We start from the raw sequence: 15,879 nt of genomic DNA, 5'->3' as shown, positions 1-15,879 counted from the left end.
TATAAAATATAAATAAATTCTTAATCAAGTTTTAGTTAAATTATAATTATCGTGTAAATATTATTTTGTAAGAGGGTAATTCTATGACAAGTCATCCAATTATTCGGACAACCATTTTTAAAATAGATGAAACTTGGTTAGAGCTGTGCCGATCCACAAATTTTTCACCGTTCCAATCCGATATTACTAAAATACTGATCCGATATTTATAGTGATAAAGCGACTAATATAGGCGACTAAAACGACTAATATAGTCGACTAAAACGACTAATATAGTCGACTAAAACGACTAATATAGTCGACTAAAACGACTAATATAGTCGACTAAAACGACTAATATAGTCGACTAAAACGACTAATATAGTACTAAAAAGCAGTGTTGTTAAAATAGCGCGCTACTTTTTTCAGTAGCGGTAGTTTTAGCGGGCTACTTTTTTTAGAAAATAACGATAGCGGTAGCTCGGAAGTAGCGCGCTACTTCGCTACTTTCAATTTTACATATAAATACATCTAAAAATTATTAAAATATATTTTTTATTAAATCTAAAAATGATAATCCTTTTATTTAATTTAATTTAATTTTGAAATTTAAATTTATATTTAAGAATATACATTATAAATCTAGTTAGCATTATAAATCTAGTTATTAAAAATGTGTGAGATTGTTGAAGATAGCGAAATTTCTTAGGAAAATGAGAAAAATATAGATTATCCTTTCCCAAAATTCAAAAAATAATTTAATCTTGAAGAAAAAATTACTACTGGATATCGGTTTCGATGCAAGATGTGTCGCAAAATTTTATCCTCAAATCATACAAGCAGCTTTAATTTGGAAAAACATTTAAAGCTAATATATTATACAAATTTAATATCAATCCTTAATTTTTAAAATAGATTTTAATCAAAGACCAATCATTTTTTTATATATTTCAATCATTTTTATGTACTATCTCTTACATATTTTTTATTCTAAGTATTACTGTTATAATTTTAGACTGTTCACACCTCAAATTATAAAGAGATTAAAAAAATATCTCAAAAGTTTTGTGGTAATGGAAGGAGATACATCCACTTCCAAATTAAATTTAATTCAAACAAAATTAAGCCGGATTCATCAACACCAGGTGTATCTCAAAAATTGGCTGACAAAGTCATAATGAACTTTATAATAGATACTGTTCAACCATTATCCTTGATAGATAATGGTTCTTTTATAAAGATGATAAACACTTTTTCTCCACGTACCAAGATATTTTGCCGGCAGACATTGATGGCAAGAATTTTGGATAGCTTAATATTAAATCTATCAGATGTCTCCTACATCTGTACAACATTAGATTGCTGTACGCACAATAGAAGGTAAAAATGTTTATTTTCTGATTTATAATATGATATTCATATTTTTAGAGCTTATTTAGGAGTGACCACACATTGGATTGATCCAAAAAATCTAAAAATGAATCGAAAGGGCAACTTGATAGGCTGATGGTAACGTTAAAAAATGCCATGCCTAACCACGATACTAATACTATAGCAAGATCGAAACCGCGGCCTTCCATATACGATTTTTTTGAAATAAATAATAGTAATATTATTGAACCTCTAGATGCTTTTTTAAATCTAAAAATACTCATTTTTGATAATTTTTTTCATATAAAAAGTGTGTTTATTAAATTTAATACTGCGTTGCGCTAGTTCTGAATGATTATTTAGTATGGCAACTTATACTTTCTGATCGTCGCTCTAGACTGGGGATGACAGTACCGAAATGTTATTATTATTAAAGGGCAATAATAAATAAATTATATATATATGTAACAAATTATAGTCATGTTTTTATACCAATATTTTATTTGTGGAAATAAAGTTGCGTTAAAAATATAAAAAAAAAATCAAAATAGCATAAAAAGTAGCTAATAGCGCGCTACTCATTTGAAAACGATAGCGGTAGCGCGCTACTTTTAAAAGTAGCGTTTAACAACACTGCTAAAAAGACTAATATAGTCGACTAAAACAACTAATTTAGTCGACTAAAATGACTAATTTAGTCGACTAAGTTGATCTATTTAGTCAGCATATAGGTAAAAATATATATTGTAAACATATTAAGTTAAAATTTATGTGAAGATTTACCATAGAAAAGTGACAAATGTCATAAACGTTATTTTTGAACTTTTTTGATTTTTTTCAAAGCAAATAGGTAAAAATATATATTGTATAAAGATGTTAAAATAAAATTTCAATGAAGATTTATCATAGAAAAGTGATAATTGTCATAATCGTTATTTTTGAACTTTTTTGAATTTTTTTAAAGTTAAATAGGTAAAAATATATATTGTATAGATGTTAAAATAAAATTTCAATGAAGATGTACCATAAAAAATGACAATTGTTATAATCGTTATTTTTTAACTTTTTTGAATTTTTATAAAGTAAATAGGTAAAAATATATATTGTAAAGATGTTAAAATAAAATTTTAGTGAAGATGTACCATATAAAAGTGACAATTGTCATAATCGTTATTTTTTAATTTTTTTTAAAGTAAATAGGTAAAAATATATATTGTAAAGATGTTAAAATAAAATTTCAGTAGTGAAGATGTACCATAGAAAAGTGACAATTGTCATAATCGTTATTTTTTAACTTTTTTAAATTTTTCAAAGCAAATAAGTATAAATATATTTTGTAAAGATATTAAAATAAAATTTCAGTGAAGATTTACCATAGAAAAATAACAATTGTCATAATCGTTATTTTTTAACTTTTAAATTTTTTTAAAGTAAATAGGTAAGAATATATATTGTAAAGATGTTAAAATAAAATTTCAGTGAAGATGTACCATAGAAAAGTGGCAATTGTCATAATCGTTATTTTCTAACTTTTTTGAATAATTTTAAAGTAAATAGGTAGAAATAGATATTGTAAAGATGTTAAAATAAAATTTCAGTGAAGATGTACCATAGAAAAGTGACAATTGGCATAATCGTTATTTTTTAACTTTTTTGAATTTTTTCAAAGCAAATAGGTAAAAATATATATTGTAAACATGTTAAGTTAAAATTTTAGTGAAGATACCATAGAAAAGTGAAAAGTCATAATCGTTATTTTTGAACTTTTTTGAATTTTTTTAAAGTAAATATGTAAGAATAAATATTGTAAAGATGTTAAAATAAAATATTAGTGAAGATGAACCATAGAAAAGTAACAATTGTCATAATCGTTATTTTTGAATTTTTTTAAAGTTAATAGGTAAGAATATATATTGTAAAGATGTTAAGATAAAATTTCAGTGAAGATGTATCATAGAAAAGTGACAATTGTCATAATCATTATTTTTAACTTTTTTGAATTTTTTAAAGTAAATAGGTAAAAATATATATTGTAAAGATGTTAAAATAAAATTTCAGTGAAGATGTACCATAGAAAAGTGACAATTGTCATAATCTTTATTTTTGAACTTTTTTGAATTTTTTCAAAGCAAATAGGTAAAAATATATATTGTAAAGATGTTAAAATAAAATTTCAGTGAAGATTTATCATAGAAAAATGACAATTGTCATAATAGTTATTTTTTGAATTTTTTTAAAGTAAATAGGTAAAAATATATATTGTAAAGATGTTAGAATAAAATTTCAGTGAAGATGTTCGATAGAATAGTGACAATTGTCATAATCATTATTTTTGAACTTTTTAAAACTTTTTTGAATTTTTTCAAAGCAAATAGGTAAAAATATATATTGTAAACATGTTAAGTTAAAATTTTAGTGAAGATAGCACAGAAAAGTCACAATTGTCATAATCGTTATTTTTGAACTTTTTTTAAAGTAAATAGGTAAGAATATATATTAAGATGTTAAAATAAAATTTCAGTGAAGATGTACCATAAAAAAGTGACAATTGTCATAATCGTTATTTTCTAACTTTTTTGAATTTTTTCAAAGCAAATAGGTAAAAATATATATTGTAAACATGTTAAGTTAAAATTTTAGTGAAGATACCATAGAAAAGTGACAATTGGCATAATCGTTATTTTTTAACTTTTTTGAATTTTTTTAAAGTAAATAGGTAAGAATATATATTGTAAAGATGTTAAATTAAAATTTCAGTGAAGATGTACCATAAGTTACAATTATAATCGTTATTTTTTATCCTTTTTGAATTTTTTTTAAAACAAATAGGTAAAAATATGTATTGTAAAGATGTTAAAATAAAATTTCAGTGAAGATGTACCATAGAAAATGACAATTGTCATAATATTTATTTTTTAATTTTTTTGCTGAAACGAGACTTTAGTCTACGCCCGTTATTATTAACAAATATATAATAATTTATATATTTTAAATTTTATTGAAAGGTTTATAAACTCTTCAATAATTTGAATAAGTTTTATGAGTAATTTATGAAATCTAGATATTATTTCAATCATGATTTGTCAATTTAGAGCTGGCGAGGTTTGCTAAACCATACACGTCAATTCTAAAAATTTTATCTAGAATTTCAAAAAAATTTACGACAGAATTTTAATTTTTATTAATTATTTATTAATGAAAACTATATTAGGATAAAATTTTAACCTTTTAATGTACTTAATTTTAAAATGAGATTAAATAGTTTTCCAAGTCCCGGGGTTTACCTAACCCTAGTTTCCCCTATACTATTTTATAATTATATAATTTAACTTCTAATATTTTGCAATTATATTGACTTCAATATAATTGCTATAAGAAGGTTATAATATTGTATAACAAAATATTCAAATAATAGCTTTGAGATAGTGATCTGCATCGGGCCTAATTTTTCAGGCCCGGCTCTGCCCAAAATATTTTTAAAAAAGTTTACCTCGGACGGAACGAAATTTTTTTAAAAAAAATTTACCGGCCCGGCTCGAATTAATTTTAATACAGAAATTGATTTTAATTTTTCTAATTAAACGATATATATTATATGGTATCTAGTTTCTATAAATAAAATAAAATATTTAAATTTTATATAAATAATTAATCATAAAATTGATAAATTTATATAAAAAAATTTCTGAGGCCCACCCGACCCGGCCCGAATTTTCTTAAAAAATATTCGGCCCCACTTTTTTTTAAAAAAATCGCGGCAGGACCTTGCAAATGGTACCTCTACAGGTCTCTGATTTAAATCATGATTTAAAATTTTACAATTACAATACTATTCTTAAAATTAATCTTTTTATTACATCAATATATTCTAAAAATTAATAACTCTTCTTAACCCGTTACTGGTTAACGGTGCATATATGCACCACCTCCTATATACCTTATTTTAACATAGTAGTTTTTTTTTTAAAAATAATAAAAAAGATTTTTATATAGTTCAGACATTGTACCTTAAAACTGGAAAAGAAAAATATGAAAAAAATATTTTTTTATGCCCCTAAGAAACCCTCAAACTTTGCGAATTTATGAGGTCTAAAATGCAAAATTTTCTAAGTGATCTCACGAGCATATTATAAAATTATTTCGATGAAAACTAGTGTGTATATATTCTTTATAGATATATCAATATTTATCAATCATTTTTGAATTTTTAAATAATTAATATTTTAGTAAGTAACCACATAAAGTTGACTGGTGCATATATGCACCGTTAACCATCTAGCAGTATATATTATTTAAAAAAATTCAAACAAATGAAATTTAACATAATGAATTATAATTTTTTATATTATACTTAAAACCACTACCGTCACTAAGGGTGGGAAGGGGAGGGGTGGGTGGCTCGAGCCCCTTAAGAATTTTTTAAAAAAATTTTATACCCAAAAAAGACCTTTTGAAAATAATTTAAAAAAATTTTTTTCCCCTGAGATTAAATCGAATAATATATTGTTCCTATTATAATTTTTTATCCCGATCAAATTATATGAAATTATTAGGTTCATAAATATTCAAAAGTTTAAAATTATTTTTAGCCTCTTCCTTTCTGAAGATTTTATTATATTTCTATAAAATATTATGCACCTGTTTTGTCAATTCAATCAAAATTACAAAATAATAGATGACTAATAAAAAAATCAAGATTCTACGAAAATAATTTGTCTAGATATTTAATTTTTAATAAATTTTTTTAATGAAACGTTTTCTAACAATTGAACAAGCGCTTGCTCAACTTTTTGAAGAGGAACCAATTGAAGAAAGAGATATGGTTATAATTCCGCCAAACCCCTCTGCAGTTAGTGATGAAGAAGATTTCGATGAAAATGACTTAACAAATGTCGGAGTTTTGCCTTCAGATACAGCTGGAGAATTGGAGATTCATAATTCAGTTGATGACGACCTTCCAGAACCATATTCTACAAGAAGCTATTCTCGAATTTCTCACAATTTAAAATGGAGAAAAACGGATGCAATATATTCTTCAAGCCCTTTCAATGGAGAAAAGGAAGATGTAATAAAACTTGAAAATGATTTACATGGTAAAAGTCCATCAGATATATTTTGTTTAATTTTCGACGAAGACTTATATTCCCTAATTGTAGAACAAAGTAATATTTATGCTAAACAAATGAATAGACCTAACATATGCATAACCATCCACATCCAAGATATTCAGAGATTTATTGGAATTCTATTATTTACTTGATATCATTCTCTCCCACAAGAAAGAATGTACTGGTCTAATGACAGCGATATTTCTATTCCAATAATCCGGGATACAATGACCCAATTACAATTTCGAAATTTGAAATATAATATCCATTTGGCAGACAATACTAAAATAGATATACATGATAGATTTTATAAAGTTAGGCCTTACATTAATATATTGAATAATAAATTTCAGCAATTCGGAATTTTTAAACATCATTTATCAATAGATGAACAGATGATACCATATCGAGGAAGACATTCTTGCAAAATGTTCATAAAAGGAAAACCAATTAGATTCGGATACAAGTCTTGGATATTGGCCTCTTCCGACGGTTACGTATTCTCATTTGATATATATCAAGGAAAAAGCGAAAATAAATATGAATATGGATTAGGTGGAAATGTAATCATAAAATTATTAAAGGCATTGCAAAAACCAAATTATCATAAAATATATTTTGATAATTTCTTTATATCATTTAAACTCTTGTCATACTTAAAACAAATGGGATATTTTGCAACTGGAACTGTGAGGGACAATAGAATAGAGCATTGCCCAGTTGAATCTATAAAGGTTGTAGCAAAAAAAGAAAGAGGATATTATGATTATAGGTTTGAAAAATTAAACGAAATATTTGTAGTTCGTTGGAATGATAATTCGGTGGTGACCGTTGCATCGACATGCCACACTATCTCTTTGCTTTCTAATGTTTCAAGGTATTCTAAGAAAATATCTTCTAAAATAAAAATTCCTCAGCCAAATATGGTAACTGCTTATAACAAACACATGGGTGGAGTTGATCTATGTGATAATCTAAATATCTACATATAGAATAAAAATAAGAGGAAAAAAATGGTGGTGGCCAATATTCACCAATTTTATTGATGTAGCTTTGGTAAATTCATGTAAAATCTGGAAATTCGTGAATCGAGATGACAAGAAGAGTTTGCTTGCATTTAGACGAGAAGTTACTAACTACCTCCTTCGAACGCCAGTAAAAATTGAAAAAAATTCAAGTACAGGTCACGCCAGCCAGTTTGCATTACAGTGTGAAAACCCTATTGATTCATCTGGACATTATTTATCCAAAATTATAGATGGAAAAAGACGAAGATGCAGATATTGCCATACGCACTCAAGATATATGTGCCAAACATGTCAAATCGCACTCCATATTAAATGTTTCAAGGATTTTCATAATATATAAACATTTTCTCGTTTTTATTATAAATTACAAAAAAAGAATAAAGATATTTGTTGTTTTTTTGATCTTATAGTATTTTATATAATTTTTATCTTTTTTAACCTCTTAATGGTTAACGGTGCATATATGCACCAGGCTAGATTTTCTATTTAGGATTATTTTTTTTGGCTGATTTTTTTAGAATATCATATTTGAGCATTAATCAATATAATTTGAAAAAATTGAGCATTTTTATCCACTAGAAAAATCTTGACCATTAATGGGTTAAATTAAAATAAAAATATTCCCTCCCCCCCCCCCCCCCCCCCCCCCCCGCCTTGGTAAAAAAAAATTATTTATATTTAAAAAACAATGAATTTTATATCCAAAAAAAATAAAATTATTCCTCTCCCCTTAGACGATAATTATAAGAATAAAAATATTTTAAGTATATAATATTATCCCGAAACTTTTTATAAACACTTTTTTTCAGGGTAGGTCTATATGTCGAAAGGCTTGGTAATAGGAAAGGCTAAAAAATATTATTGAAAATAAAAATAACAAAGAAAATGATTAATGAGATATTTGACTGATTTATTGCTTTTTTAGAGAAAAAAACTATAATATTACATTATAATATATTAAAAATATGGAAATTTTAAGATTGTTTGAATTTTTTTATTAATTCTTTGAAATAATTTGCGGTTTTTAAAAATTAATTTTATTATATTAATTTTTAAATTAATATTTTTAATAAATTAATATTTAGTTATGATTTTTTATATTAAGTAAGTATAAATATATTGAAATTACTTGATAAAGAAGTAAATGAGAAACATAAATTTTTTAAGGTATTTTTAATTTGAGAAAGCATTTAAGAGGGGAAAGGCTAACATCTTAAACGTAATTTTAAATATAATTATATCATTGAACTCAGAATTTAATTCTCTATCCAAAACCGCTTAGATGTATTTTTTTATGTTTCCGGTTCATAAAATAATTTTTTTGTCGCGAAAGCATTTTAACGGGGAAAGGCTAAAATCTTAAACGTAATTTTGAATATAATTATATCATTGAACTCAGAATTTAAATCTCTATCCATAACCGCTTAGATGTATTTTATTACGTTTCCGGTTCACAAAATAATATTTTTGTCACGAAAGCATTTTAACGGGGAAAGGCTAACATCTTAAACGTAATTTTGAATATAATTATATCATTCAACTCAGAATAGATATTATATGCTTACTATATATATGCAATATTTAGCCTTATTCTATTTATTTTTTAAAAACTAAGGGCAAGGAGATACATAATCTGTCAACTCCCATGATTTTTAACTTAACCTGCTTAGTCCTCTTTAGGCAAATATCCAATACATCTAAGCGGTTTTGGATAGAGAATTAAATTCTGAGTTTAATGATATAATTATATTTAAAATTACATATAAGATGTTAGCCTTTCCCCATTAAAATTCTTTCGCGACAAAAAAATTATTTTGTGAACTTGAAACGTAAAAAAATACATCTAAACGGTTTTGGATAGAGAATTAAATTCTGAGTTCAATAATATAATTACATTTAAAATTACATTTAAGATGTTAGCCTTTCCCTGTTAAAATGCTTTCGCGACAAAAAAATTATTTTGTGAACCGGAAACGTAAAAAATTACATCTAAGCGGTTTTGGATAGAGAATTAAATTCTGAGTTCAATCATATAATTATATTCAAAATTACGTTTAAGATGTTAGCCTTTCCCCGTTAAAATGCTTTCGCGACAAAAAAATTATTTTATGAACCGGAAACGTAAAAAAATATATCTATAGAGAAATAAATTCTGAGTTCAATAATATAATTATATTTAAAATTATGTTTAAGATGTTAGCCTTTCCCCGTTAAAAGGCTTTCGCGACAAAAAAATTATTTTATGAACCGGAAACATAAAAAAATACATCTAAGCGGTTTTGGATGGTTCCATGTCAATTCAGCGAAACTTTTATCGCGAAACACTTTTTCGCGAAACTTTTATCGCGAATGTCGTTTATCGCGAATGGATTTTATAGCGAAACTTTTATCGCGAATCCATAATAGCGAATACTATTACGCGAATGCAATATCGCGAAACAAATATCGCGAAACAAATATCGCGAATTTTTCATAGCGAAACATTTATAGCAAATACATTACCGCGAATACAATATCGCGAAACAAATATCGCGAATTTTTTATAGCGAAACCTTTATCGCGAAACCTTTAATGCGAATACATTACCGCGAAACTTTTATCGCGAAAATTTTATAGCGAAATCTTTATCGCGAAACCTTTAAAGCTACATTATCGCGAAACTTTAATCGCGAAAATTTTATAGCGAAGTTATTATCGCGAAACATATATCGCGAAGATATTATAGAGAATTTAATATCGCGATAATTGCTAATAATGACTAATTTATTTTGAATCACTTTTTTATAATTAAATTATTTGAATAATATTTTTTTAAAATAGGTTGAAGATTGATTCACAATGATAGTTTGTAATTTTCTTTTAACCTTAAAAAATTTATATAATGATTAATAAACTTAGATCTGGTTTATGAAATTTGTTATTGCAATACACTTTTTCGCTATCCTATCCTTTTCTTCGAAGTTCTTATTTTATAATAATCGCGCACAAGGAACTCAGCTTTATCAATATATTAATCATTGAGTTTATTAGTTAAATCTTGATATTTACTGGCGAAATTGATATCTGGGTAGCATTCCTATTTAATGTCTGATGACCTAATTAGTGTTGTTAAACGGCTCTTTTTGAGCCGATTTTTAAAAACGACTAACTCAATATTTCATCCTGAATAATATTAAGCAAGACTGAAGATTTTGTTTGTAGAAGGAACAAAGGTTTGAACATCTATTAAAAAATCTCAAGGCTTAGGCAATATTTTTCTGGCTAAAATATTGAGTTAGCCGTTTTTAAAAATCGGCTCAAAATAAGCCGTTTAACAACACTAGACCTAATATTTATAAATTTATCAATCAATTTTGGCCAGGGTTAGCAGTCAGTCAATTAACCAGTCAAATGACTAGGACGGGTCAATTAAACGGGGGAATATTTGACCTGGTCATATATTCAAATATTCTATAAGATCTGAATATAAAAATATGTTTGAAAAAGAAAAAACGATATAAATACATGTGATCACAATACTGCTATTTATTGAGTTCCTAATATTAAGGAGAGCATTTTACTCATAGTGAATTTAATGAAGTATGTAATATAATAAGAGAATTAGGCATACTACAGGTGGTGATCAAAATATTTCGAGTTATATTTTACGATCTTTATAGATATCTTTTTATCTTTTCTGTTTATTTGGGAAGGGGGGAGGGCGTGATTTAGTATAATATCTCGGCATGAATCTCAATTAATTTAAATATAATATTTTGATTTGGGTTCTTATTGAATAAATAATTTTAAAATATAATAAAAATATAGCCACACTTATAAAAATTAACAAATAATTAATGACATAATTGATAAATTATAACTATTAAAAAAAAGTATTGCCGAAATTTAAAAAAAAAAAATTTCTCGTCTGGCTGGTGCCATTCCCTTGGTTATAAATTATAAATATTTTCGCCATTCTTTCCTCTTTATTTCAGAGTCTTATAAAATACAATAATAAAAATTTTGTTTGTTTTTATATTATAGGCTCAAATTTTTTATATTTGCAATATTTTTTGTGACAAAAATATAGGAAGGTCTACTTTGGTATAAAATTTAGCAAGCTACATACCGACTCATTCGTCAAGATACAGATTTTATGAGGATATTTACAAATTCTTTTATATGTGATCTTTCTCTACCACATCAATCCTACGATTAATATTTCAAAAATAACTACCTTTCGTCATGCATTATAAAATTATTTTAAATTTCATATTCCTACCCCTTGAGTCATATAGTTGTTTTCCCTTACAAATATGATCACTTTTGATGAGCAACATTATTAGTAAAATATTATTATAAATACTCAAGTATTACACTAAAGGGCAAAGTTTAAAATGAGGATTACATTTTCCTTTTATTCATTAAAGCATGTAAATTTTTTTATATTGGGATGTTTTTGTCCGATGTTTTTTCCCATGATTATTTTTAACCAGTCTTTGTCCAAATCAGTGATTCTTTTAAAATTTTACACTTCAGTTATATATTTAACAAACAAACTATTGGCTTAGACGATATGATATGACAATGCTCTACTTTTTTCTTCACATATTCAATAAATAAAAAAATCAATTTTTAAAAAACTTTTTATAATTAAATTTATTTTGTAAGGATATTTATTCTAAATGTGAATTAGATATCAAAAAATATGGCCTAAAGGGATCTATTAAAATAAGATAATACGCTATACCATTTCCTATTTTAACTTAAGAAAAGGACTGTGGAGAATATAATCAGGGGCTTGTATACATATCTATAAATGATATCAACCCTCTCAAAACTTTTAACCACCTACTAAATAAAAATAATTAAAAAAAGAAAATACAATTCATCCCTTTCCAATTTTATTCAAATAATGATAATTATTTCATAACTAACTATCCCCCCTCTAATTTCAATGATGCTCCTCTGAGTTCGCAGTTCAAGTTACGATGGAAAAAAAATTGATTGAATTAATTTTGTTATATTATAGCTCTAAAATTCCTTAAGGTTCATAATTATTTAAATATTGGCATTTTGTTAACTTTTTTAAATATACTATATTCTCATTTGATTTGATAACAATGTAATTGAGCTTAGGTGGCTTCATGTGCATGTCATTGAATAATAAAAATAAAACTAAAATTAAAATACATCATTTTTTTTGGTTATATTTTTTTAAAAAATATTTTTATTTACCCGCGAAGAGTGGCATTAAAAATTAAAAAATTTCGCTGAATAATAATAAATCTAAATTTTTTTATGAAAACTAGATTTAAGAAATTTACGTAAGAAATGTATATGAGATGTCATACCTTTTCACTTATTACAAAGAACTTATAGGAATTTTGAGTTATTTTCTCTAAAACATCCACCAATAATTTTAAAATCATTCTTCGCTAGGCTTTATTTTAATTGTATGCGGTTTTAGATGAAATAATTAAAATGCTAATGTAATTATAAACGATTTATTATTAATTATGGAGAATATGGTAAGAATAACTATTATCAGCTTGGATTTTACAGTTTATAAAATCGTTTTTAAATAAGTGTTTTAAACAGTGGCGTAGACAAAGGGGAAGAGCTAAACCTCCCTCACTGGGAAATATGATTAATGAAAACTTTCTTGTAAATTGATAAAACTCCTTCCATAGTCTAAAGAAAATTCTTATTTAAAAAACAACATAAAAAAATCTTACAAATCTAGGAATAAACAATACCATCATTTTATTTTATAATCCATTTTCACAATTTTTTTTACAAATTATAATTATAAAACGGAACGCTTCTCAAAGAGGTTAAGCGCACTTAATATTACGTTATTAAACAATAGCTCAACCTATTCACTTGATGAAAATAATTAGCTATCCTAATTGTTTTAAATTTTACCATAACCAATCCTTCTCATTTTGATATAACATTTTCCAAACTTGCAGCAAGTTATGTCATCTGTCGGAAAAGTTTCCAAGCTTAATTTTCTTTTGGCTAAAATATCGAGTATCTTTAAATCCTCATATTTTGAAATAGGAAAAAAGTTGATTTTATAAATAAATATAGTAATATTTTTTTAAGATATTTCATTTAATTTTTTTTATTATAATTGCCTTCTTTAGATTCTTTGTTTAATCTTATAATGTTTCAAATTTTTGAAATTCTAATACTTTTTGGTTCATACTTAAAGGTTTGCTATTGTCTATTTCGCTTATTAAAACTAGTTTTTGTTTATTGACTGGAAAAACTGATTGATGTAATACTAAGTAATAATCTGGCATTTCATATAGTAGAGCTTACCTAAAAATATTTGTTTGTTTTCGCATGTTGTTAATCTTGGCAATTTTATCTTATTTTGTCAAAAACTATCTACCAAATGAATTGAAGAATCAATGTAATAATTATTGATTTAAGTTCCAGATTTATTGCTTCCGGAAATTTGGTTGATTTTACGCTTTAATGGGTGATATAGATTTTATTTTTCTTATAGCACGGTTGCCTTTTTGTGTGTGAAAAAAATGACTGAAGAATTAATAAATATTAGCGCAAACCAGCTATTTTCCATTCTATCAATAATGCCTGAATTAGGCAATTTTTCTTATTTTGCAAATAAACTTTTTCTTTATACTGTCTAAACGAATTAAATTATAATTAATAAGGAACATCGATGAAATTTTCGGAATAAATTATTTCAGTTGCTTAAATCATAGATTTGCCAAAATTTTGTTACTAATAGTTTTTTTCCTTTTACTAGCTATTATACTCGTTTAAGTACTCAATTGGTACTAATAAAGCAAGAAATATTGATATAATTTACAATTAGTTCGTAGAACTATACAGTCGCCAAATTTAACGGCGATGATATTAAGTATATAAATCCTGTCTATGCCACTGTTCTGATACACAAGTTGAAGCGATAAAGAAATTGCTCAGAATTATCAAATTATTATGGTAATTATAGATATAAATATCTTAAACATGATATTTAAAGAAGTTCGAATATTATGAAAGAATTAAATAAAAATGTAAATATAAGCCTTCCTGATATTGGAATATCTTTATTTTCTTGATTTGGAACATTTTCTATTTATTTTCAAAAAATCCTAATTTATTTTAATTCCATTTTATTAGAAAAAATGAGTAAAAGTGCTTACAAATTGAGAAGGAGCGTTTAGCGGTGCTTTCATAAAAACGCCTGATTTAAATTGAACTGGTATTATTTTATAAAATGATGAAAACTATTATACGTTTTTTTAATTTTTATATTGTTTAGTTAGACTTGTGAAATCAGCAAAAATAAAAAACTAAAATAACTGAAGATCTAATGATTTATTTCCATAATTTATTCTTCATAAATATTACAATGTAATCCAATAGAATATTTTGAATTTTTTTTTGATAATCATAACTTTGCAGTTATTTCTATTTATTAAAATGCGAAAAGAAGAAAAAGGAGAGGATTCAAATAAATTAGTTTATATTATATCAGAAAGTTATATCGATGTGCATTATCTAAAAATTATAATTAGGAGGCATTAATTATCAGTAAAATTTTCTATAATTTTTAAAAATAATCTGAGAAAATCAATAAAAAATTCTTAGCTTTCTATATAATTTTTCATCTAGATTGGAAAAAAGGTATATCAGAAAATTTTATTTAAATGACATAAAGCACACGGGAAGGGGGGGGGGTTAACTTATTCTTGTAAAAACTTAAACCAAAATGTCCCCTCCATACTTACAACCATGAGTGAGTGAGACCAGAAAGAGTAATGTATTTTGTATCACATCAGATAAATGTTACATGCTTATTAAATAAACAATACGTAATAAAATATTCTTAAAACATTCGCGTTTATGATTTAAGAAACTTCGGTTGGTAAATTGATATTGAATATATCAATTTCACTTAAAATGAATTCGTAATTTTATAATTTCGCGCACATACATTCGCGGTAGAAAATTCGCTATAAAGAGTTGGCGATTAAAGTTTTGCTATAAGTTTCGCTAAAATTTATTCGCTCTAAAGTATTCGCGGTTTAGGTTTCGCGGAAATAAATTCGCGATAATGAGTTCGCGATCAAAGTTTCGCTATAATGTATTCGCTATAAAGTATTCGCGGTTAAAGTTTCGCGGAAATAAATTCGCTATAACGAGTTCGCGATCAAAGTTTCGCTATAATGTATTCGCTATAAAGTATTCGCGGTCAAGGTTTCGCAGAAATAAATTCGCGATAATAAGTTCGCGATATTGTCTTCGCTATAAAAGTTTCGCGGAAAAAATTGCGAATTGGTTTCGCGATATTGCCTTCGCTATAAAATTCCTTCGCGATAAACGACATTCGCGATAAAAGTTTCGCGAAAATGTGTTTCGCGATAAAAGTT

At 25.7% G+C, this 15,879-nt stretch overlaps 2 protein-coding genes across 2 annotated transcripts in view; both read left to right on the top strand.

Annotated features, from left to right (window-relative positions):
* Window positions 1–15,879, top strand: part of LOC135930405 (signal transducer and activator of transcription 5B-like) — a 95,118-nt gene that overhangs the window by 9,374 nt on the left and 69,865 nt on the right. The gene's annotated exons all lie outside the window — the stretch shown is intronic.
* LOC135930203 (piggyBac transposable element-derived protein 3-like) lies at window positions 6,635–7,450 on the top strand. The gene has a single exon (XM_065466984.1). It carries the CDS (start codon window positions 6,635–6,637, stop codon window positions 7,448–7,450), a length of 816 nt encoding a protein of 271 aa, XP_065323056.1.

This window comes from Gordionus sp. m RMFG-2023, chromosome 5, assembly GCF_954871325.1.
Source record: "Gordionus sp. m RMFG-2023 chromosome 5, tfGorSpeb1-WG-v2, whole genome shotgun sequence".
Lineage (NCBI taxonomy): Eukaryota > Metazoa > Nematomorpha > Gordioida > Chordodea > Parachordodidae > Gordionus > Gordionus sp. m RMFG-2023.
Note: the sequence above shows the minus strand (reverse complement) of the source record. Positions and strands in the feature narration are given on the sequence as shown.